General features: G+C 41.6%; 1 protein-coding gene across 2 annotated transcripts in view; it reads left to right on the top strand.

Annotated features, from left to right (window-relative positions):
- Positions 1-25,334, top strand: part of LOC111336023 (multiple epidermal growth factor-like domains protein 8) — a 42,190-nt gene that overhangs the window by 12,322 nt on the left and 4,534 nt on the right. Inside the window, exons 10-32 of one of the 2 annotated variants that reach the window (XM_088726776.1) lie at positions 108-311; positions 1,459-1,698; positions 2,645-2,751; positions 3,654-3,785; positions 4,569-4,673; positions 5,503-5,571; positions 6,283-6,441; positions 6,901-7,055; positions 7,663-7,873; positions 8,682-9,294; positions 10,419-10,739; positions 11,982-12,071; positions 12,964-13,135; positions 13,738-13,907; positions 14,503-14,647; positions 14,968-15,281; positions 15,946-16,438; positions 17,376-17,624; positions 20,949-21,147; positions 21,755-21,938; positions 22,581-22,745; positions 23,300-23,433; positions 24,620-24,728. In XM_088726776.1, coding sequence (XP_088582902.1) covers positions 108-311; positions 1,459-1,698; positions 2,645-2,751; positions 3,654-3,785; positions 4,569-4,673; positions 5,503-5,571; positions 6,283-6,441; positions 6,901-7,055; positions 7,663-7,873; positions 8,682-9,294; positions 10,419-10,739; positions 11,982-12,071; positions 12,964-13,135; positions 13,738-13,907; positions 14,503-14,647; positions 14,968-15,281; positions 15,946-16,438; positions 17,376-17,624; positions 20,949-21,147; positions 21,755-21,938; positions 22,581-22,745; positions 23,300-23,433; positions 24,620-24,728 — 4,740 coding nt within the window. The remainder of the gene's footprint in view (positions 1-107; positions 312-1,458; positions 1,699-2,644; positions 2,752-3,653; positions 3,786-4,568; positions 4,674-5,502; positions 5,572-6,282; positions 6,442-6,900; positions 7,056-7,662; positions 7,874-8,681; positions 9,295-10,418; positions 10,740-11,981; positions 12,072-12,963; positions 13,136-13,737; positions 13,908-14,502; positions 14,648-14,967; positions 15,282-15,945; positions 16,439-17,375; positions 17,625-20,948; positions 21,148-21,754; positions 21,939-22,580; positions 22,746-23,299; positions 23,434-24,619; positions 24,729-25,334) is intronic. The other variant, XM_088726777.1, reaches the window with a different exon arrangement.

Raw genomic sequence — 25,334 nt, 5'->3', positions numbered from 1 at the left:
CTTGGCTAGGGGGGAGAATTAAAATTCTGATCTTGGGAGGTAAATGGTTCAAGTTTCTTTTGATTTACAGTTTTTTATTTTTTTCGACTCTTTTTTTTTTCCACCAGGAGTTGGTAGCTCACTGTACAAAGTCGGGAACTCAGCAATGCACAGCTGTAGCTCGGCGTAGTAACAATCAGCCCCTGTTCCCGTCTCCATCTGAAGGAAAAAAATATTATCTTAGAGTTGAAGTTGACCAGAGTGTAGACTCTTCTGTGGATTCTCGTGTTACGCTGAGGTGGAACCGAACAGATTCCCTATATTTAACAGTGGTAAGTTCTTTATTTATTTATTTATTTATCGGCTGGCGCAGTTAAGCTTTAAACAGAGGCCTGTATAAACAATAACAAAGAAAGACCACAACACCACGAGGTATATTCCCCTCTCTGTGAGAAGTGTGCGGGTTCTTTAACATCCCCTGCTAACCAGTACAGAGAAGCTACAGAATACTGGGCCTACGGATTATTGTCCTTACCCAGACAGGAATGTCTAACCGTTTGCAGATGTTCTAGCTAAAGGAGCACTTTCTTAAGACCTTGACTACTGGTCAAATCTGGGGCTCGAACCTTCGACCTCCCGCACGGCATTCCGGCGCTTTACAACATGAGCTAACCAATGGCAGTCAAGAGTTCTTTCAGTATTTAACTCAGTGAGCCCATCGTCCAGGTCAAGTGAGGGTCACACTTTCATATTTTCAAATAAGACGCTTTTGCCATTGGTGATCCTAACACCGTGCAGGATGTTTGTTATGTGTGAACCTGGTCTCTGGCCAGACTGGCAATTTGTTCCTGTTCAGCTCAGTGGTAGAGCATTTGGACAAAACAGAAAAGAAAAGGTGTTTCTTGCCAATATTATATTCTTCGTAATATGTTTACTATAGCTAACACGGCCATGCATTTTTCTGAGGTCAAAGTGTGGCTCTAAACAACCTCATATCAGCGACACCTGATTAACCGCCTCCCAGTTAGCTCAATGGATAGAGCGCTGGACTGATGTGCGGGAGGTCGAGGGTTCGAACCCCGGCCGGACCAACACTCAAGGTCTTAAAATAATTGAGAAGAATATGCTGCCTTTCTATAAAATCAAGAAATGGTTTAGATATTCTAGTCTTTTCGGAAAGGGACGAATAAATGGAGGTCCCGTCTCCTGCAGGGTTAGGGGGTAGGAGACGTTAATTTCCCACGCACGAGATTACTGTGTGATGGATATCCTCCCCTGGGGTGGGATGGGTGGGTTGTTGTCTTCCATTCATGCATGAGCCTCTGGCTTGAGCAATATGGGTAACCATGCCCCACGTTAAGACATGAAACTGTGATTACTATTACTATTACCTCATCTCCCTAATTCTCGGCATAATTCTCAACGCCTAAACCAAAGATGGTACAGCAGTTGAAATAAGATCGTTTTTCCCTTCCTCAGCCTATAACTGCACAGTTCCTCCAGCCATACGCCAGTTCAAATGATAATTGTTCCGCGCACAAGACTTGTCTGGCCTGCATGGCAGATGCATCATGTGGATGGTGTGTGACAGCTTGCCTGTCACGCAGAGCCCCCTCTGGTTTATGTCAGGACGGTGTTGGAAATCTAAGAAATATTACGTTAAATGTGACTGAGTGCACCTTGTGTTCTGACCACGTGGACTGTCAATCTTGTGTGCAGGTATGTATGCAAAAACCAATGTTGTTGCATGTTACGTTTTGTTTTGTTTGAAACTGCCTGTGCAAACTTTGAGTCTTTCCCTTTGTTTTAAATGGCTCTGACGATCACTTTGATTCGGTTTTGGGTCGTTCAATTCAAATGTGTTCTATGATATTTTAAGAGGTATCAGCTACAGCTTAATCGAGAAAACATGAACATGAAAGAAGGCAAGAGAACAGGTTTCTTTGCAATGTGCTGGAGACACTTTTTATCAAAAGCTGTTAATCACAGCTGACCAAAATGATTTACACGGTGACACACTTCCAGTCGTCCTCGTAGCTTGAAGGAGACTTTGCAGTATGCAATCCACACTGAAAGTGGCTACATTATGCGACAAGCAATAGGCCATTTTACAGTTGTGTGCTTTGTTGCCAAGCCTTTGATTTGGAGTGAGGCTGAAGGTGACCTTGTTGGGATGGAGACCAGTATCTAGTTAGCATGATAACAAAGTGATTTACATTTGAAAAGCAGGAACTTTTGAATCATAACGAGGTCACCCTTAGCCTCACTCCTGTTCAAAGGCTTGGCAACCCAGCACACAACTGTAAAATGGACTATTAAACTCAACCTTACTACAACAAGGTTATCAAATTTATTTTAGGCACTGCAACAATAATAAAGAATTAGTCCATGCTTGGCGTACGTATATCGAGTTATGAATGCTCGCGGGAAGTTTGGAGAGCACGAGAGAAGCGTAAGAGTTGTTAGAGACGTAGCCGAGAACATTTCTAGTTTCTTGTGTGACTTTGTTGTAGTAAGGTTGAATTTAATTGATAGTCCTTGGCAGTGCGTAGAACAGAATGGAGAATATACATACTGATGTAAAGGTGAAAAGGTTAAATATAATGTGGGTTCATTTGAAAAGGTTGGAGTTTAGAGACTTGACTGTGCGATTTGTCATTTTTAGGATGGTGGTTGTAAGTGGGCCAAAATATCAAATACTCTTGGTTGTTATCGCAAAGGAATTACTGATTCAGGAAACGCTATTCAGGAGTGCAATAGCCCTTGTCCAAGGTACTTAAGACAAGATTTGTGATGTGCCACATTCGTTTTAACCTTTGACCCCAATGAGTGACCAGCATCTAATTTCTCCTTACAATATCACCCCTGAATCACACACTAAGGTCAGGAGAATATAGGAAATGATCACCAACTGAAGAAGCTCTTGATTGTTAAACAAATTCTCCTTGTCAGCACCTTAGGAAATGTGTAGAGAACAGTGTGGAGAGAATGAATTCTGACGTTAGAGTGTAAAGTGTCAAATGTGATGGGTGGGGAAGTTAAAGTCGGCATTTGAGCCAAGTGGACGGTCAACGCTGATTAGATCAGTGGAAGGAAAAATCAACAGGGTGGGTGGGATGGGCGAATGCTTCACACAATAGATTATGGGTAATCCCTAAATTGTTGGGGAAGTCCATCGTACAAGTCAAAAAAATTAACAAAAATCAGTGAAAAAATTGGTGTCAGCACGCGGCACGGAACTCTGGAGGTGAGGCGCACAGTCTTTTACTTTCGCAACAGATTTCGCCAAAAAGAAGGAGCTTCTCGTAGTTTATTGACACAATCATTTCAAATCATGCAGGACTGAAGATCAACAGTTACAAAGAGTGCTTTGAACACCAACATCCAACCCAAATGTGGTCAAATTATATTAAAATGATATTACATGCGAGTTGTTTGCACTTGCGAAAATGACTACTGACCAAGAATGTCCGCTCAGCTCCTGCTGGTTAACTTTCATTTCACCAGAGTTTTTTGCTTCAAAAAAAATATTTCTTCTCTTTTCCAAATCTCAGTTTAGTTTAACCTTGACGGTGATGAACGATGAGAATTCTCTCTGAAAAATAGCAAAATCTGCTCTGTTAGATAGGCTTTAAGTCAAGTGTTTTTTTTTTTCTTTTCTTTTTTTTTAACAGTCGCAAAACCTGTAGTAGTTGTGTAAGTGACGATGTTGGATGTGCCTGGTGCGACAAAACCCAGAGTTGCTTTGTGTTTGGAACGTACACATCACGATATCCATTTGGACAGTGCGCTCACTGGATTGATAGGTCAGCTTAACCTTTTGACTCTAAGAGTGTGTAAACCACAAGACTGAATTGATCGACTTTAGTCAACGAATACTTAATCAGAAACTTCTAACAGTGACAGAATAAAACGGGGCGGCCACGCTTAGTAAAACAACACAACGAGTACATAGTGAGTACGAGTTTCGACATGGCGGCTCTCTCATGCACTCGAGCGCATGTTTTTTTAACTGTCTCTGCGCATGTGCTGAACGCACACCGCAGGTTAATAATATTGCGGTCTAGACTACTAGTCACCAGATTCCACAAAGAGTGACCAGCATCTAATTTATTCGGACAGTAACACCCCTGAATCAAATATTAAGGCTACAAGAATAAAGGAAATGTTCACCAACTAAAGAAGCCCTTGATTGTTAAACAATTTCTCCTTGTCAGCACCTAAGGAAATGTACAGAGAACAGAATGGCAAATACGCACATTGTTGTTAATATGAAAAGGGTCAAAGTAGCTGTCTTATAACATTTGGCAAACCCTGCCATGAAGAATAGGTTGCTGGATTGAGGAAATGACCTTCAGGGTGTGTTGTCCAAAAAACATACATTATTAGTGTGGGATCCAGGAGGGAGGGGTTTGGGGTTGGGACTCTCCCCGATCAGACCTGTTTGTTTTCTTTAAAGTTTGTCTTGGACCAGTGACCGCGTAGAACTTCTATACTTGAAGTTTGTGAAATGTTCCTATCTTGATATATCTTCTTCTTCTTCCTCTCCAAATAAAAGTCTTTTTTTCGTTTTCTATCTATGCTTCTAGCGGAGGACAGTGCTCTAACTGCAGTCAGTACGCAGCATGCAATGACTGTTTGAAGGACATAAGATGTGGTTGGTGTGGCAATGATTTTGATCCACGTATTGGAAGGTAAATGGTTGGTGGGAATATTTTTCTTCAGACCTCATTATTTCCAAAACAACAAGTTACTTCAGATTTATCGTCAAGCGCACTTGTCGATGGAGTACTGTAAAACCAAAACGAAAGCAATCACAACAGCCAATCAGCAAGGAAAATATCACCAGGAGCCAATCAGAACTCGAAGTAAAAACAAAAACTGCTTGAAACGCGGGAAAACGCGAGTGACCAAGTCGCGATTGGTGTCAGGTGTGAATCCGATTGGTTGAGAATGAAGAGCGAGTTTTCTGGACCAATCTCTTAACGAATTTACGCAAAACAAAGCAATCCGGGATCACTTTGACACACAATCAAGAATTGTTCTATCGCATTATCTTTTGATTATTTGTTTATTATCAAGACTTCTGCTGAAGAACTGGGACATCAAGTGAATCATTATTGAAAATGTGCTCATTTTTTTATCGTTATTATTTTTAAATGATGTATTTGTTACAATGCATATACGAAGTTCATATATTTTGAACTGCGGTATTAGATACGTATCATGCATGATCCTCGCAGCAGAGAGCGTTATTTATGCAATAGCGAAAATCAGACCTGAAAAAAATCAGGCCTGTACGGGATTCCAACCACTGACCTATGCGATACTAGTGCACTAGACCTCTGCACTAGTATCGCAGAGGTCAGTGGTTCGAATCCCGTACAGGCCTGATTTTTTTCAGGTCTGATTTTCGCTTTTGCATAAATAGCGCTCTCTACTGCGAGGATCATGCATCATACGTGATGTGTTTGTGCTTGTTTCTTTTTCCCATTTTATTTTATTTTTTTTTTTTTTGGTTAGATGTTTTGCTGGAGGGTTTAAGTCACCTGAAAATGGCCAGTGTTCTACCCTATTTCCAACGAACGGAAGGTATGGATTTTTTTGTTTACAACTTTTGCCTCAGAAAAGAACTATGTTATCTCAATTTAGTTTCAATTCTGTTTCCTCCCTCTCAATCACAATCCCCCCCCCTTTTTGAACATTTGTACTGTTCCTCTCTCTTACAAGTCTTTGTCACCTCGCCAAGGTTTTCAAAATTTGTCAAAAGATGGCGCCCGCTTGTTCTTTCAAATTCATATTGAGTCATCATGGTCCACACCACTGTGTGGGCAGAGCTGTGCGTTTATAGTATGACGAGTTGAGTTTTGCTACAAATCTTAGCTCCGTTGGAGGTAGTATGAAACGAATTCAAGCCGTTTTGAGTTATGAACTCTTTAGAACATTAGCGATTCAATTGAGTGTCAAAAAACCCAAACCAAAGTTATCACAGCGACAAATCAGAATAAAGATTCACGTCATCACCAGCCAATGAGGGCTTAAAGTGCAAACAAGCAAACTGCTTGAAGCGCGGGAAAACGCGGATGGCCAAGTTGCGACTGTGTTTAATTTTGCATCCTATTGGTTGAAAGGATGGCGCGAGTTTTCTGGACACATCACAAAGCGATGTTGAGCAATTCCTGATTACTTTCGACACTCAGTTAAAGAATTGTTATAATACTGTGGCAATTTAGTTGTTAGAATCAATTCGTTATTTATCATCCAAACGCTAATTTATAATTACTCTTTTGGTTATTTTTATAGCACTGTGTGGTCTTACTCAGAATGTCCAGATGTAGACGAGTGTAAGCTGGGCGTGGCTCAGTGTCATCCTAATGCATCGTGTGTGAACTTGCCCGGTTCATTTAACTGTGTCTGTAACAGAGGTTTCATCGGGGATGGTGTAACAGTTTGTAACAAAACGTAAGTTTGAACGAGGTTACTAGGTTTAAAGACACTGTTGCTCTCCTTTGACTGGCGAGTGGAATAATTATACATCACCTTTTCTATTTGCTTCGACACGGAGTTAACGCTCGAAATATCCGCGTCAGCTTTTCAAAATTCGCTACCTGGCAAGGTACTTAGCAGCGGAACGGGCGTGTTTTTCAGCGTTTTTCAAACGAGCGGGTAGCTACTTCTTAACCCCTGGGTAAAGGTGTTTGGGATTTTGATCTTTATTCCCAATATAAGGAGTTATTTCCATATAATTGCTTGTATCGCCTTTCACCGCTGGGGCCTGGGTTTTATTTCCGGACCAAACAGCCAATGTTAATATCCCCATTAAATTTATTTATATATGTACTTATTCATTTATTCCTTAGTTGGATCGCTGAAAGCTAAAATTAATGTTGCAAGGGTAATCGCGGTGTTTCTTTCCTTCAGTTGCTATCATGACTGCGGTGATCATGGTGTTTGCAGCGCAGACTTCACGTGTGATTGTAATCTGGGCTGGCTTGGTGAAAACTGTTCAATAGATTGTGGCTGTAATGGACACAGCGACTGTTTGAAAGGCGTTGGTATTTGTGACAAGTGTCAAGGTAAAGTTAATAGGGATAATTCCGGATAAATCGATATGGTTCTTCTGATAAGGATTGCGACGTTTAGACGACATATTCGTATGGCATCTTGCTCTTCTGCTATTCGTAGGTTTAATCAGCGGCGACTTGTGCGTTCTGATCATGTTTTCTTTCAGCTTTTAATATCGGCTTTTCGACGGCTCACCTGTTTTATATGTCTTGATAGTGGACATCTGTTATTGTGGAATTTCTTTTCGACTGTCCCTGTTGACGTTTTAGTGGCGAAGTCGTATGAGGAGCGCCTTTTTCTATAGTTTACCCTGTGTGAGTCGCAACAGGAATCGCGATCAATAAACTTTACTTCGCTCTTAAGCGCCACGCCATCTTAATAAACCGGTCAACAGCATACTTTTGCCTCACTGAGAATGGTATTTTAGTAGTCTCCGATGTGATAACAGCAGCGAACGGCGAATTTGCTCTGGCGAACTTGCTCCGACGATCTTGCGACGAAGGTTCAAATCCAGTCAAATTAGCCGAAACGTCGTTTCCGAAAACTGTTTCAACTTCGGAAAAAATTCCCAAAGCTTAACTGTTAATAATTAATTTTTTGTTGTTGTATATATTTTAGATTACACTTATGGTACACATTGCGAGCTCTGCGTTCCCGGATCATTTGGTAATGCAACCACTTCTAAAGGATGTAACCCATGTCAGTGTAATGGTCACGGTGATCCTGACAAGTATTTTTGCGACATGACAACTGGGCAGTGCTATTGTACTGATTTCACCATGGGGTTCAGTTGTGACGAATGTATGCAAGGACTCTTGGGAAATCCAAGGTAGGTTATGGTTTATAGAGGACGCGTGTTGTATATGAACTTCGTAATGGCTTTGTTCACCACAGAGTGTCTGTGACTCAGTGGTGGAGCATCGGAACTTATAATCCGTTGGTCTGAAGTTCAATTCCTCATGGAAACTCAGAATTACATCTTTGTCCCATACTCGCGACCAGACAAAAGACATCTTTTTCTATTTTTTTCGCCATGCGCAAAATGTACCATCTTTCATATTCTATTTACGTTACGGTTTGTCGGAAAATTTTAACGGGAGAAAAATACTTTAAAAACCACAGGTTTTTATCTCCACCATGGAAACGTATGCAGGAAACGACTTCGGCGTTTTTGGAGTCCTAAGAAATATTCATCTTTGAATTTAGTAAAAGCAACCCAATGACATGCCTGCCTACGCAAACCCACAGCCCGCTGTTCATAGTTTCTGGTCTGGTTACTGCCAAGAAATGGTTTTTTTTTTTTTTTTCAGTCACGAATGCCTTTTTGTGTGGCTCCTTATTAATCAAACAGATGGAAGATGTCTCGTTACAGCTAATAGGCCAGGTTGCTAAGCAAGAATCAAAATGGCGGCGCCCGCCCGCCTCACTGTCAGCACGTTTTAAGGCAATTTTCGATAAGTTATGTTACTACTTAGAATCTCAAGATGCAGCCAGTATCTACATTTAAACGTTAACATCTTCATTTAGAAAAATATTCTATAGTTTCTGGAGTATATTTCTCTCGGTGGAGGAGAACCTAGTGCAATCCGTACTCAGTAGCAGATAGAATTACTCTAACTTCAACTCTCAAACTTTAGGAATGGTGGCCTGTGTTTCCATGAATGTGAACGTCGCAGTATCCTCATTAACATCACGGAAGGTTTCATTTCAACTGAAATGGGTGCAGGAGTACAAAACAAGATGGAAGCCAGCTGTCTTTGGGTAATCTCTTCACTGAGTAACAGTAGCCATGATGTAGTGTATGGCCCGTCTCCCCCCCCTGTGGAAAATAGAGGGCACATCACCCTCACATTCAGGGAACTTCGCATCAGTTGTCTCACTGATCATGTTGAAGTGTACGATGGTCTTCCTCCTTTCCTTCTGGACGGTTCGTCGTCCGTCCAGTCATTTTACCAGCTTGGGTCGTTCTGCGATTGGAGTAAAAACAAGTTGAGATCCGTCACGGCCAAATTGGGGAACATGGTTGTACTCGTCAAGGTTGATTTGAGTTCAAATGCACTGTCCAAGGGTTTTAGTGCGAAGTTTAAAGTCAGGACGTGCCCAGATCTCTGTGATGGAAATAAGAAATGTGTGATGACCTCGCATGGGGAGCAATGTGTTTGTTTAGAGGGGTGGACAGGGGACGATTGTAACCAACAGTTGTGTCCAAACAACTGCAGTTTGTCGCTCGGCCAAGGGCGCTGTAATCAGGTAGGTGCAGCATGCTTTATTTAGGCAATACAACCTGCAAAAATTAAAACCCGCCAAAGTTTCATATTCTGTGTTTATTTTTCATTTCTCATTTATTTTCATTTATCCTTCCCTTACAAAAACTAATGCTCCTAATTTCAAAACAGCCTGCAAACAACGGTTGTGCTATCGCTGAAAACAAGTGCATCATTTTCACTGTTTTTTTTTTTTTTTTTTTTATTTATCCGAAGAGATAACAGATTTTCATGAAACACTATTGGCCAGTTTGGATGGAATTATTTCTTCAGTGTTTGCATCGAGAAGATCCTCATGTAGAAAGGAAGAAATTTCTTTGTTGGCCTCCATACCTCTTCTGACATTTGTCGATGTTGTTACTCTTTTTTAGCCTGAGACCAGACCCTCAATATAAGAGCTGCCAGGCGCGCGTTTCTCCATCCGCGGGAGGATTGGAGACGAGTCGGAGAAAGTTTTGCCGGGGATCCGCTACCAATAGTGCAAGACCCCTTCCAGATCTCTCGCCGACTCGCATAGCCCCAGGCCTAATTCTTTCCTACGAGCGGAGAAACACTTGCGCCGAAGCGCCAGATCTTTACCATGCGCTGTTAATTAACATAGCTGAAAAATAAATAGGTGTGCCACAGGGCTCGATAGTTATGGTAGCCAACTAGCTACAGACTAGTAAAATTTAAGCTTTAGCTGGTGGTTTTCGATTTCCACCAGCTAGTTTGGTTTGTAAACAAACTGCAATTGTCGTAATATCTAAGATGTCACTAGCCACTTGGCTAGTAAGTTGAAAAGTTAGTGTCGAGCCCCGTCCGCTGGGGATTTAGTAAGAATTTTAACAGAGAAGGGGGGGGGGGGGGGGCACCAGAACGTCACATGAGAGAGTCCCGTGGACATGCATCCCCGTAAAAATTTGAAATTCAACCCCCGAAGACTTTTTTAGAAGACGGTTGTTACCGTTGACATTCTTCTCAAGTAAGACAGGGAAAGCAATGCACGTACATGAAATATGATGAAGCAGCTGGGCAAAGTCCTATCTCCAACGGGTCAATTTACCTGGTGCCCGGCCCTTAATGAAACCCCTGGGTCTGAAGTGCTTGTTACTGCACTTTCATCTACAGATTGTCGGAAGCTGCGTTTGCTCCAGTGGATTCGCCGGCCCCGACTGCAGTCAAGTCGTCACTCCTGGTGATGGGGTGTGGGAGGTCATTGGTGGACCACACCCTAACAGTAGTACCAATCGCTTGGCTCGCATGGGGCACACCATGGTGCATGGACCAGGAGTTTTGTTAGTGTACGCTGGTTATTCCTTTACCTACGGACTGTTGGACGATCTTTATAGTTACAATTTAACCTCCAATACTTGGTCAATTGTGGAAGTGAATCGCATTGACGCGACAGTTCCCTCTGCTCGATATCTTCACTCGGCTGTTTTTCATACAGTAAGTGTATATAGAATACTTCATGGAAAGTGCGCGCGTACGGTGTTTACACATGAGTTGTGGCGTATCAGAAATCAAAAAAGTGAGCGAAGCGAACGAGTGAGATTTCTGATACAAAACAACGAGTGTGTAAACACCTTACGCGCGCACTTTCCATGTGGTATTATGTTTGTTATATACATACTGAGATTGAACACCCTCCTTAAATTATGAAAAGCTTTATTTAAACAAATGTGGTCAAACAACAATCACTGAAAAAAAGCAGCTTCGTAAAAAGGGAACGAGCTCAAATAAAATCCAAAAGTTATGAATCGTGGATAACGAAACGCTTTTCACTCATGGCTTTCGCCGAGACAGGAACTTTCAACATTAACGATGGAAGAAGTGCGACTAAAAACTATTTGCTCGCGGTGTACGAAACCGCGCCAACCAGCCTTGAATGAAAACTTCAACTTTCCGAACGGCTCGCACGTGAAAAAACATGATACGCGGCTCCTGATTGGACGTATCGCTTTTCTCACATGTGGGAAAAGCGATACGCAACATTTGATTGGTTTACATCGGTTTGCGAACGAAAATTTACTCTGCGGCTTTTCAGTGTGTAAATCTCAGTATGTATTTAGTAAAGTAATTTAGGGTGAGTGAGGCGTCATTGTAACTAAGGTTGTTGTGAGTTGACTATAAAAATTGAAAGATCGCTTTGCTAAAAACAGAGGTTAAACACGAAAATACAGTGCTGTCACAAAACTTTGCAATTTGTTTCTCTGAAACGCCTAGATTGCAATTTGTTTCGTCCTCACCCTTGGAAAAAAATCAAAACGCCGTGTTATGCTTAGAAAAGTTAACGAGGTGTATCGGAGTGCTTTTCTTTTGAGTGTCGTACAACCAAAACCAAAACCAAAGCAATTGCAACGGCCAATCAGAGGAAAGAAAAATACCTTGAAGAACCAATGAGAGCTCAAAGTAAAAACAACCAAACTGACTAAAGCGCGGAAAAACACGGGCGATCAAGTCGTGACTGGTTTTCATTTTGCATGTGATTGGTTGAGAAAGTGGCGCGATTTTTCTGGACCAATCACAGAGCGACGTAAAACAAAACCAAAGCGATCCTGGATTACTTTCGGCCCTGAATTGAAAATTGCCCTATCACCAATTTGAAAATAGAAAGTAACATCCAATGAACTAGACAGTTTGATAGATTTTTACTGGTTATATTAAGAGCTGTGTACCTAAATTTTATAGGACGCTATGCTGATTTATGGAGGAGAAACTGACAATGGAACTGATGATTCCCTATGGTCATTTAACACGACAACACTCAGTTGGAATAAGGTAACTTTCCTTAAAGAAGGATGCGCGGGAATTGACGCCAATTCTGTTTCCGTCCAAAATCTTTTTCACAACACTCTGGAAGACTGAATACTGTCAGTTGCAACATCTCGCTAGAGCAAAGTGCTTATTTTCCCCTCTCATCAGTGCCCTTGGATTACGTGCCTTCCTATTTACTTTATCAGAGTGTATCTTACCAAAGAAAGAGGGAGAACAAAAAAATTTTGAAGAGGATGTCCTATTGGAACGTCACTGTGGCGGCTTTTTTGCTTTCTGCCCGCAGTGTATACATTAATAGAATATCAAGCAATTTACAATCTTGAACATTATGACGGTCGAAGTTCTGTGGTTTAAATTAACATGCTCTTCCTCGTCCGATGTTGTAGTATTGCGCTACAAAATATAGAATTCAACAATGTGTAGACAAGGCAATCTTAATCTTGAAGGAAGGTTGATGTTGAAGTAACCAAAAATATTTTGCTCCAGAGAAATGCTGTACTTAAGGGGGCAGTGTGGCCGAGTGGTTAGAGTGTCGGACTCGTAATCCGCCGCTCCAGGGTTCGAGTCCCACCCTGACCACTGGATTTGTTTCACGGTAGCCCCTTGTTCAGATCCTTGGCCACGCTTGTAAATAGCCAACTGGTTTGCCTCCGGCCGGTTGGGTTTCTTAATGATGTTCTTAATGATGTTATGTTCAATTTAGACCATTTGTTTCATTTGTTTGCAAGGACCACAATGGAAGCTACAGGTTCACCAGTAATTGTGTAATCCTATTAAAAAGACTTTTTTTTTTTTATTTTTTTTTATTTTTTTTTTTTTACTGTCCCAAACAGCTCTATCTGAGAATGTAGATTTATCCAAAGCTAATGCTTTTGTTTCTTTTTCACTCCTCCAGTTGACTAGTAGAGGCCCCAAGGTGGCAGGTCAGACTACAACTCTTGTAGGAGATGATATTTATATCATTGGAGGTTATGACCCCATCATGGGCTTCAGCGAGAGACTTTACAAATACAATGTGATCACTAAGGCGTGGACGAACTTGGCAACGAGCGGACCCTCCCCAAAAGGTTTGTATTGATCACAGTTGTTTTTGTTTCAGGGACCAGTCATTATTTTCCACCTGTGGGGGAAGGGGCGGGGGGGGGGTCGAAGAGAGGGTCAGAGGATTTTGGGAGGGATCACATGGTTTTCAGGGGAAGGTATCACAGGGTTTTCGAGCGAGGCGGAGGAGGATCAGTCGTTGCCATCAGATTATGGATAGGGGATTATGGAAAATAACTGCAAATTGCCTTCCAATAGTGGGGGGGGGAGGGGGGGAGACTCAAGAATGTTACAGCGCCTGATGGAAAGATCAGGTAACATTTGTGATACGATCAAAATCTTCCGACCCCCTCCCCCCACCCCCCACCCCCTCTCCACTTTTTTATGACTAGGTATTGTAAAACCAAAACCAGAACCAAAAAAATCACAAAGACCAATCAGAACAACGAGATTAGATATCGGTTCTGGGTTTGCGTCTGATCTGATTAGAAAATGCCGCGAGTTTTCTGGACGAATCCTCGACAGTGGAGAAGTAATACCAAAGCAATCCCGAATTACTTCGATACATCCAACTGAAAATTGTTCCAGAAGGCAAAGTGATTTTTTTTTTGTTTGTTTGTCTGTTTAGGTGTGTACGGCCATTCTGCTCTGCTTTACACCACGTCCAGCAAGTCATTCATTTTGGTTTTTGGTGGATATCGATTCAGGGTTCACTCAGTGGACGCTTCAGATGAGCTTTACTCCTTTGATCTGACATCAAAGAAATGGAGCATTTTGCAGCCTTTGCCGTCCAATGAGGTAAGTCTTGTGAAATCCAACTTACTCTGTCTTTTATGCGAACGAAGATATCAGATAGACAAAGAGTTCTTCCGACGAGGAATTCTTTAAACCATAATTACGTTAAGTTTTTATGGAGAAAGTTTCCTTGAAAACGTTTTCCAGGTGAAATGGCAATGTCAAAGGGCGGTGTCAAAAGGCAATGTCTTGTCAATGTCGAGCTTGTAGTCTCGATTTCCGCCCTATTCTCCGGTCCGGTCGTAGATGCTCGCGAGATGTCGTCGGAGGAGCGCGGGCCCATTTGCCGACCAGCAGCTGGTATTCGAGACTACCAAACAAGTTTGGCCTCGTTTGCAAGCAATTTCGATTTCTACAAATTTTGTGTGTTTGTTTCTCTGTCTTATTTACAGAATATTACAAGCTGTTGAAAGCTCTGTCGTGGTGAAATACTTTTTACAAGGGAACATTTTTCATCATCTGTTATTTTATCGTGATTGTTGGTTACAAATTGTTACCTTTCTTACCCACCCGTACGGAACGAAAGTTTTTTTTACAGAAAAGAAGATAAAAGTGCTGCGTGTTTTTCTTTACTCCTGCTCCTGTCCTATTTTTGTAGCCGAGTCCGAAATACTTTCACTCAGCAGTCATCAGGGATGATGTCATGTTTGTCTACGGAGGAAGGAGTAACACGTCGCATCAGTTTTTCTCGCGTCAACTTTGGTTATATAATGTTAAATGCAACTATTGGCATCTTCTCTCAGGTATTATTCATCATTTGTCTTGTTTTGAAGCTCATTTAAATCACATCAACTCATTATGGCTTTTGCCGTTCGCTTTTCTATCTGCTGTCGGAAAATTACCGAAATCGCGATAATTACAACAGCCAATCACAAGAAAGGAAAATATGAAATGGAACCAATGAAAACGCAAAGCTCAAAAAAGCGGAAAAAAACGGCGGGACGACAAAATCACGATTGGATTTAGTTATGTTCACCAAAATCCATAGCAAATGGATCCTTGTAAACGGTCAGTTGTTACTTATCTTTTTTTTCTTTGTAATGTGTTTTCTTTTAATTTCCAGAGAAGAATTTGGTCGGAAGTAAACCTGACGGGCTTTTGTCTGCTGCTATGGTTCAAATTGCTGGCAAATTTTACCTTTTTGGAGGATTCAATGGTCAAACACAGCCAGACCTGTTTAGACTCACTCTTCCTATTGATCTGTGCCAAGGTTATACTTCCAAAGAGAACTGTACTGCAGTTAAGACCTGCAGCTGGTGTGAACTGCAGAATGTCACGCAAGGGGGCAACGACACCTTACTCACTAATAACAGTGCGTGCTACTCCGTAACGTCACCTCTACCAGCTATCTGTCACGCTGAAGCAAATGTCACGCAGGTATAGTTCCTGGTTTCTTCTGAATCGCGGTTGCAGAAACTCGACTCGAGTTTGGCGGATTTCTTCGAGCTTTCAAAGTTACAATGAATTTTTTTGTACGAAAATTTGCCAATGGCAGTTTGCTTACAAAAATTTACAACGGACCAACGGTTTGGCTGATAAATCGAGGAACTACGTAAGACGCGACGGACTGATCTGACTAACCGGCTAACGGACCGCTGTCATTATTATCTGACCGGCTAGACCGATCTCTTGACCGACGATTGAACTACTGGTCTCAACTGACTGGTTCGACTCTTTCGCTGACCATCTCTTAATGGGGTCTGACAGAGAAAACTGATTCACCACTAAGAGACTTGAGACTAACAATCTCTGGATCATGAGGTCTGGGTCATAGTGTTGTGGTCTAAGACAGGAAACTTGACTCACACAATGCCTCTCTCTCTCTTTCTCTCTCTCTCTCTCTTTCTCTCTCTCTCTCTTTCTCTTTCTCTCTCTCTCTCTCTCTTCAACCCAGTCTCTCTCTGGCATCCCTTTCAAGAGGAACGGTAATACTCGTGGTCGCTTCTTGCCACAGAAACTGGGATAAAATCCGGCTGGACGGGATTAGCATCTAGGCTGAGCCGACCTAACTTTGTTTTTTTGCTTCTCTTTTTAATTGTAGGTCACACTTTACAATGGTACAGACTGTTCTGATCCTTCAGATCGCGCGTGCAGCTCATTCTTCTCATGCAGCAAGTGTCTGGCATCTTCAATCTACACAAATTTAAATCCAAGCTGTAAGTGGTGTGTTGGTTGTAGTACGGGTGGGAAATGCATTGAATTGTCTGAAAAATGTAGTGATGCGCACCCCTGCGCCCGAGACTCGCAACAGGCGCAATTAAACTCAGATGTCTGCATTCCGAACAATTGTGAAGCGACTTCGTGCTCGGCTTGCATTGACTTGCAAAACCAGTGCGTATGGACACCGCAGTTAAAATGGCAATCTGAGGTTCGATTGACTTTTTCAAACAATCCCTATACATTCAGTTGGAATTGCTGGGGAAATCTGCGGCCCGAAGATATCGAAGTTATCGGTATTAGGGCTGTGAAAACAAGCTCCTGTCCCCAGCCGTGCACGGCTCACAACAGCTGCACCGCCTGCCTCTCTTCACCAGGTTAGTTCAGTGACAGTGTTGTATGGCTCTCGACAACGCCATGCCTCAGGCGTTCTGTCTGAAAAACGAAGCGCGTTAGTAAACAGCGCAAAAGTAGCGGAGGAGTAAAAATACCAAGAGAGGCTTGGCCGGGTCGAGTGACGTAATGAACTCGTTCTTCACCCGACACGACCTGACTCGACCCAAACCTTCCCTCGCTTTTTTCACTCCTCCGCCACCATCGCGCCGTTTGCCATATCGCTCCTTTAACTGACAGGCTAGCTCTTGTGCGCTGTCCTTGTATTGCTGACAAGCCTCATGTATCTTGCCATTGCTTATGCCTTAGTAATTGAAAGCATTATGCTTATGCCGTAGCGTTTAGTGACAGTGGTTAATGGTAATTATGAGCGTAATGACACTAATGATATAACCATAAAGTAATTATACCCTTTTATTATTATTATAGTAAAATGATAATTACATAAGCATAGTATAATTATGCCAAAGAGTAAGATTACTTATCGTTTAGTAAGATAAAAGTGCGTAATAAACTGCTAAGTGTAAGAAGATTGTCTTAAATTGCTTATATACTTTAATGATCTCTAATCAAAACGAGAGCGTTTCAATGTGTCACTGGACCATCCTGGAGAAATTTTTGGAGTTTAATACTAGCCGTGTGAATGTAATTCGGTTTGTGATAAAACGGCCGAGCGACTCAGAGTCATTTCAGCCAGAGCCAGTAGGTGACGGTTAAAATGACTCTGAGTCGGGCCCAAAACATTATTATGCTCGTGAACATGATGACTTAGTGATTTTTAATAAGTGATTACCAGAAAATATATTTTTTTAATTCAATCGCCATGTTAGAATGGGTTATTCATATACGTAGATGGAAGAAAAGCGTGAAGGTTCAGAATACTGGAAGCAAGACAACTTAACGATTTTCATGTCCTCTCAGGTGCCGATGGCGCTTGGAAGGAATGTGTCTGGAGTGAAACTTTAGGGAAGTGTTTCTCTCCGTCCGCCCTGCCGCTCATCTGTTTAGCAGGTCGCTGCGGACGAGTGTTGCGGGGCTCGTCAGCGAACTGTATGGGAAACTGCATCGACAACAGTCAATGCTCCAGTTGCTTGAGTAGTTATGACTGTGGCTGGTGTGGGGAGTATGGAACAACAGGAGAAGGGAAATGCTTTGAGGGAGGATTGCAAGGTCAGTGTGATAATAGTTTTGATTTTAACATTTGGTGTGTGCACTTTGAGAAATTCTAGAATCTGATTGGATGGTTACAGTGCGTTGATGGCCAAAGACACTATTAGAGAGACTTAGCACCGCGTTTGCGTGAAACGGCAAACGTCAGCTTGCCCTTTCACGGTTCACGTAAAATACCGGGAACTTTGCTGCTTTAGCTTCACGTTAGCTCACGTCATGGTGGATTTGAAGGCGCTCTTTTATGACTTAAGAAATAGTTTTGGTGCCCTTTTTCCGGCTATAACTTCTACTCTGAGAAAAAAAGTGAAGAAAATCTTCTGTACACGGCAAACGGGAAACAGGTCACTTGCACTTAGAAACGGCAAAGCGCTACCGGCAAACGTGAAAAAATGGCGGGAAAAACAATGTCATGTGGTAAACACGGTGCTAAATCTCCATGTCACGTGTTTATGATGACGTTCTTCATTGATTCACATTCTACTGGAAACTTTTACCAGTACTTCACTCTTAAGTTGTATAGGCAGTAGAGAGATTTAGCATCGCGTTTACGAGAAACGGCAAACGTCAGCTTTCCCTTGCACGTTTCACGAAAAATTGCGTGAACCATGCTGCTTTACCTTTGCGTGAGCTCACGTCTTGGTGGATTTAAAGGCGCCTTGTATTACTTACAAGGAATAGTTTTGGTGCCCTTTTCCCGGCAATTTACTTCTACTCTGTGAGAGAAAAAGTGAAGAAAATCTTACGTACACGAGAAACGCGAAACAGGTTACTTTCACGTAGAAATGGCAAAGTGCAACCGGCAACCATGAAAAATGGCGGGGAAAACCAGGTCACGTGGTCACTCTTCCCGTTCACGTTTCACGCAACCGTGGGGCTAAATCTCTTTGACAACTGAAATGTTAACATTCTAACGGCTCCTTTGTTATTGCGCTTAACCCTTTTACCCCTAAGAGTGGTTGGTTTTTAATTTCTCTCTCACTATCACCCTTGCATCAAATGTGATGGTCGCGAGAATAAAGGAAATGATCACCAATTCAAGAAGATCCTGTTTATCAAACAAATTCTCTATGGTTCTCGGTATCATATTTTACAACAACAACAACAACAACAATAACAATCTTTATTTGTACTCCCTTACCTGTGTCAAGTTAAAAAACATTATTGAAAATAAATAAGAGTACTGGCTGTCTGGAATAACCGTAGGGGCTAGCGGAGCCAGGCAGCTGTATTATTCAACCGGCAGATAAAGCAATATAATCCTACAAAATTAACTCCTTTATTAAATGACGTGTAATATTCTTACTTTGGAGCGACTCCAACTGACAATACAAGAACTATTCTCAGTAATTTACTTAAGCCCTCTGCAAACTATATCTTAGTTCAATACTTCGCAAACTTACAGTTTTCTCCAAAGTTCGTTGTAATTATCAATCTTACACAACAGTTCTCTCTCTTGGTATAATTTTCCAAACAGTCGATCAATCCCAACCACAGCAACTAACAACTACTACGACCAAGTCCTTACATACATTTACGAAATATTCCGGAATATTCCAGAGGCTTACAATAGAACTATCTTGATACTATTACATCGTAACAACAAAGCCTAACAAAAAGTTCTAGAAATTTCCATAGGAAGTTTATGCTTGCAAGTCAGCATGTCTAAGCATTCGAGAAATTTCTAAATACTAATTTTCAGGCACTCTTCGTAGTACATAAGAAATGTAAAGAGAATGGTCTGAAGTTTTCTCGGATAAGGACGAATAAACCGTAGGCCCCGTCTCCTGCAGGGTTAGGGGTAGGAGACGTTAATTTCCCACGCACGAGGTTACTGTGTGGTGGATGTCCTCCCCTGCGTGGGATGGGTGGGTGTTGGCCCTGAAAAGCCCCTATTGGGAGTGGTCAGTTAACGAATGTATGTATGTACGTACGTACGTATTTATGTATGTACGTACGTACGTACGTATGCACGTATGTACGTATGTATGTATGTATGCATGTATGTACGTACGTACGTATGTATGTATGTATATACGTACGTATGTATGTATGTACGTACGTATGTATGTACGTACGTACGTATGTATGTATGTACGTACGTACGTACGTATGTATGTATGTACGTACGTACGTATGTATGTATGTATATACGTACGTATGTATGTATGTACGTACGTACGTATGTATGTACGTACGTACGTACGTATGTATGTACGTACGTACGTATGTATGTACGTACGTACGTACGTATGTATGTATGTATATGATCACGACCGTTAGGGTGTGAAGGATCAATAAAAGAGATCGCCACTTTACTGAAAACACTTTTTTTAAATATAAAGAGACTGTAGACTCCAGCCGAGAGAAGAGTTAAAAGAGAAAATTCATTCCTCGTTCACGGTCAAAGAGTAAATCGAACGCATCTGATTGTGTAGAAGGTGATCATGAAAATGATGAAAGTGATGGTTCGGCTAAAAGGAAAAATTACGGCTATAATTGGAATAGATCTAAGAAAATTGACAAACAAAATGAAAACGAAAAAAGGACTAACGACGTACAAATATTTCCTCCTATTGACGTGAACGGGCCGAGTGAAATAACCGATGATTTAGAAAAAGAACTTGCCGTAACAAAGGCCAACATTGAATACATTATGGATGGAAAAACAAGAACTTAAAAGTGTAATCAAACGAGTCACATGAAGATTAAGAGTTAAAATTTAAATCAAGAGTAACGCACTTACCTGACAGGTCACGCCCGTTTGAATCTTACAGAGACCAGAAACTTAAAAAAGTTACGACAAAAAATTCTTTATTAGTTGTGTCTGAGGAAATCACAAAGCTCGACAAAAATGACAGTCAGAAATTTACTCGATTGAAGCGAACAGCAACTTAGAGAAAGGAACGAACCTTGATTTTCTTGTCGCAGAGAACTTTGCGCCTGGGAGCAAGTTTGACTTTAAGTGCGATTGTTGAAGTGAAATCTTTGAGAGAAAAGCCAAGAATATGTGTATACCTTGTGAAGCTTCATAGCACTCTTTTTAAGCTGTGAAGTTGCACAATTATTGTTATCAAACAAAATTGAGTCCATCCCTGGTTGAATGATTGAGAAGACTGCCAATGTCTGCAAATGTGGTGTCTTGCTTTTGCCACCACGTAAATCTCACAAATACTTGTCCCATGATGTGGACAACTATTGCAGTTTTCCTGCCGAAATAATGCTGGTTCGTGCGGGGCGACTATTTCACTTTTTGAAAATGTGGAACTCGTAACCGACTCTCCTTATCTCTAATCTCTTATTTTTCCTCGCTATCCGCCTTTGAAGGTCCTCTGCGCAGTAGTTGCCCAGGAAGAAACGCTTCCAATTACGTGTCACAAGTATGGGCCTCCACTTTGTGTCCATTGGAAAATGAGTGCCTCAATGAACGACACACTTGTGACAGGACTACACAGGACTGCGTGGACCTACCAGAGGAGTTCAAGTGTGTTTGTAAAGCGGGTTACAACGACACAGGGAACCCTGGGTAAGTGAGAGTCACACGTAACTTTAGAGATTTCGCGGGAAAATCTCCCAGCGGGGGGTGGGGGGTTACTTGGGTCCAGTGCCGCTGGCCTCATGGAACCCCTACCCTACCATAGCCTATTCTGTGGCCAAAAATGGATTCCGTCTCAGTCACTTGTGGACAAATGTAATTTTTGCGATCCCAACTTAGTCACTTTTCTGTTTGTGCATCTTCCCTAAACAGCCTTTTAAAATAGGTCATCATTAAATTGTGTGTGAAAATTGTAGTGCTGGTTGGAACGAAGTTGAACAAATAGGTTCCCATTTTCTAATCCCTACTTTCCAGAGTTTCCTTACCCCCCAAAATCCCGAAAATGTGCGATCCCATTCTAGTAACTACTGAAAATACAACCCCAGTATAGTCAATCCGGTCGCGAAAATGCGACCCTATCCAGCAGTACATCACTGTAAGCCCATTACTCCCCCCCTTCTCCACCTGGGGGGAGAACTGAAACGTGTGAAAAGATCACGATTGATTTGGTTTTGCCTCTGATTGGTTAAAGTGGTGCATGTGACTGTGTTAAGACTAGTCATGGATTACTCTAGAATTGGTGTTGGTTTCTTTCCAGGACTTGTCTTCCAGTTTGTTCTCAAGGCTGCCTTCAAGGCCGTTGTGCCAAGCCCGATAAGTGCGAATGTAACTTTGGTTGGACTTCTATTGACTGCTCTGTCAAATGCTTGTGTAATGAGCACGGACAGTGTGCGAATGAGACACATCTGGATGTCTGTCACAGCTGTCAGAACCACACAACGGTAAGTTGTTTTCAGTAGTCACGCAACTCTTCTAAGTGGTATGGCACTGTCTCCCTCATTGCGCAATATTTCTACCGCGATAGTCGTTGCGCGACGCCCTTAATATTATTATCTAATCGTCGTTTTAGATTTTCAACAAATATTATGGTAGCTCGTTTTCATTCAGTGACAAACAAAAGATTATCGAAAGATGATGTGATTCAATGATGGCGCAGGCATACTTGTGAAGAAGGACTCTGAGTGCTTTCAATAGGAGCCGAACCTACGGTCTTCCGATTAGTACTTCGAAAATTCTACCAATGAGCTGTAGGAGACCCATGGTAGGCTAGGCCTTTTAACCAGATCCATCATGACAGACTTCATGCATAATGCTAGGATGGGAAAGTCGATATGATAAGCATTTGCGCAATGATAATTGTGGGTTACTTGTTTGTCACGCAGAACCTTAGGAATCGTGACACGATTTGCTAGATTAACTTTAATCACTGTCTTAGCTTTCGCTGAATCATCGCAGTGGTAGGGTCTCTTCAAGAAGTGCTCTTCGAGAGTGCAGATTTGAGAACTTCTCTCATAACGGCAGATGCAGCTGTTACAACAACTGCTGCGGAAGGTTTGCGAAACTACTTTGTTTAATTTATCCAGGGTCAAAGCTGTGAGTTCTGTAAACCTCTTTACGTGGGAGATGCAAGAAACAACGGCAGCTGTGTATCGTGCTATGACGCGTGTAACCACCGAGCACATGTGTGTATGAGCAAAACCGACCTGGAGCACGGCCGGAATTTATCTTGGTCTTTTAATGAATCAAAGGTACTTGGACAATTGCAGTTAAATTCATGTGGTGTAAACAGAATATATAACATTTTGTTCTTCTTATAAACCAATGAAAAGCAGTCAACTGAAGGCGGAACAGTGCGCGGAAAACCTTGTGAACGGGTCAGGTCCTTAAGCAAGTCCTCACTATAAACGCCGCCGGATGCACATTTCTCCGCCCGCGGCAAGATTTAAGACGAGTCAGGGAGAGGTTTGCTGGGGGCCTGGCACTGCTAGACCCATTGCAGACCTCTCGCGTTGCCAAGGCCTCATATTTTTCCCGTAGGCGAAAGAACGCTCGAGCAGAAGCAGTGATGATGAAGGCTCGCGTGCAGGCTGCAGGAAAACTTGCCAATGGCGGATGAAGCGCGGTAAGCGTGTGAGCGGCACTAAGCGCGGGAAAACATGCAATTAGCTGGGAAAACTGGTCGGTGATGAGATAGGCGAAACAAAATGTTCAACCCGTGTAAGGGGTGATGATGTTGCACCAACGTCACAGTGCATGTGATTGTGCTGATTTAACTTGACTTCCCAAATTTGACCAAAAACAGGTGAAGGAGTGGCTTGATCATGGTCCGTACAAGATTGAATACGACGAAGAATGCTTATGTCAAAACAACAGCGAAGGCCTTCGTTGTGATTTGTGTGTCACTGGGTTCTTCAACCGTAAAGGCGACTGTGTTAGGTTTGTGTTGTCTCGACATCTGTGTTAAAATGGAGCTACCAGAATTTATGCATGCTAATAGGACTAAGTGGGTTTGTATGTTTTAGAATAATATTGTAAAAGAAAAAAATATACATGAGCTGTAAGGGAACTTTGTCAATCGATCGGAATCGTGATCGGAGCGAGTCGAAGCGTGGTTTACATTTTGCTACTTTTCACATCCCTTCCAAAAGTCCGACGCGGCACACATTGACCGTTAGAGAAAATCGCAGTATCGGCTGAAAAAATGTCGTAGACTGGGAACAAGTTGTTGTGGTTATCTCGCTACACGCTTTAGAAAAAAACTAGTAAAGAACAGGACGTAAATGTCACTCTTGTGTTGGTCAGAACGAACGCTGACTGAAGATTTTTAAAATTAAGTGATGATTGTAGAGAGTAGAATCTGAGCTCTCCATTTCTGCTGCGTGACAGGAAATCACAAGTAACTGAACACCACTGAATTTTTCATTATTTTCATTGTCGTTATTATTATTATTAATTTCCTCTTAAACTGTTAGAACGTATTTGCAAATTTGGCGACAAAGGGGACTCTTGTTTTTGAATGGGGAATCACGGTTTTTGATCGACAAAGCAATTTAAAATGTTATTATTTGGTAAGAGCTGTTGCGAGAACTCTTTCTGTTCAAAAGTACTTTTGTGTTAATCTTTAAGAGCGAAAAAGTATTTTAACGATTTCGTGAATTTTAAAGCTTTCTTTGTTCCCCATTGTTTTGGTTCTTTATACAGATCTGGTGATGTAAAACAAAAGAACGATGAACAAAGCGAAAAAGGTCGTTCGCCTATGACGAATCTTTAAAAGATCTCGTTGAGGCTCACGCAATATTTCTTGGAGCGAAGCTTTTAATTTTTTCTTCATTTCACAGATCGTGTATCACATCCGGGGAAGTTCTTAAATAGGCCGCAGAATACTGATCGAGTGATGAAGCGTTTTCTGTCGAATCTTTGTAGAGTGTCTATACTACATTTTGTTGTAGCATGAATCACAACTGGGAATTCAAAATCCAGGATCTGTCGGCTATCAGTGTTTATTCTTTATGTCGCGATGTAAGTCAAACGAAACAAGGTACAACAGTGAAATAATAAACATGGTATTTCTGTAAATCTGTTACTTAATTTGTTTGAGTTGTTTGTTTGTTTTTTACCTCAGATGTTTGTGTAACGGACATGCAGATTCTTGTCATGTTGACGGGAAATGTTCTTGTAGCAACAATACAATGGAAGACTGTCAAAATGCAGAGGATTGTTACAAAAATCAGGCAAGTTTTTTATATACTTTCTTTTTCTCTTTATAGGTTTTTTTTTTTTCTTTTTTTCTTTTTTTTTTTCATTTTCATGTGTGTATTAGACAAGGCTATTTTCATTAGATTAAAGGGAGTAAGTATTTGAAGAAAGTGTGATGTTGCGTCGGTGTGTGGTATAACGAGACAATTTGGTTTTGTCCACAATGTGTTGATAATTTAAATTGGGCACCGTAAAAGGCTCTCAAAGCTGAGTTTTCGAGTGTTAGCCCTTCTTCAGAGCGAAGAATATTAGAGTCAACCTTTTGCCTTAACAAGGGCTAAAAAAAAAATAAAATTGCAAATTTTCCTTTAACGAACTGAAAAAAATTAATTGTATGGGAATCACCGGAACAACACACTCTTAAAAGTGACAACACTCCTAAACGTAGTCACACACATCCCTGAAAGGCATTTTTTGTGCAAAATTCGGTAATTGTAAAGGTTGGTTTTGGTTTTAAAAATTTTTTAGCCATATTAAATCTCTCTATTGCACTGAGCAAAATGCCGCAAAAACAATGACGTCAGCACGAATCCGCCTATACGTTCCCAACGAGATGAAACCTTCGCTAAAGCCTGATCTGG

This window comes from Stylophora pistillata, chromosome 7 (assembly GCF_964205215.1).
Source record: "Stylophora pistillata chromosome 7, jaStyPist1.2, whole genome shotgun sequence".
NCBI classification, from domain to species: domain Eukaryota; kingdom Metazoa; phylum Cnidaria; class Anthozoa; order Scleractinia; family Pocilloporidae; genus Stylophora; species Stylophora pistillata.
The sequence above is the reverse complement of the archived record's forward strand: the minus strand, read 5'-3'. Positions and strand labels throughout refer to the sequence as shown.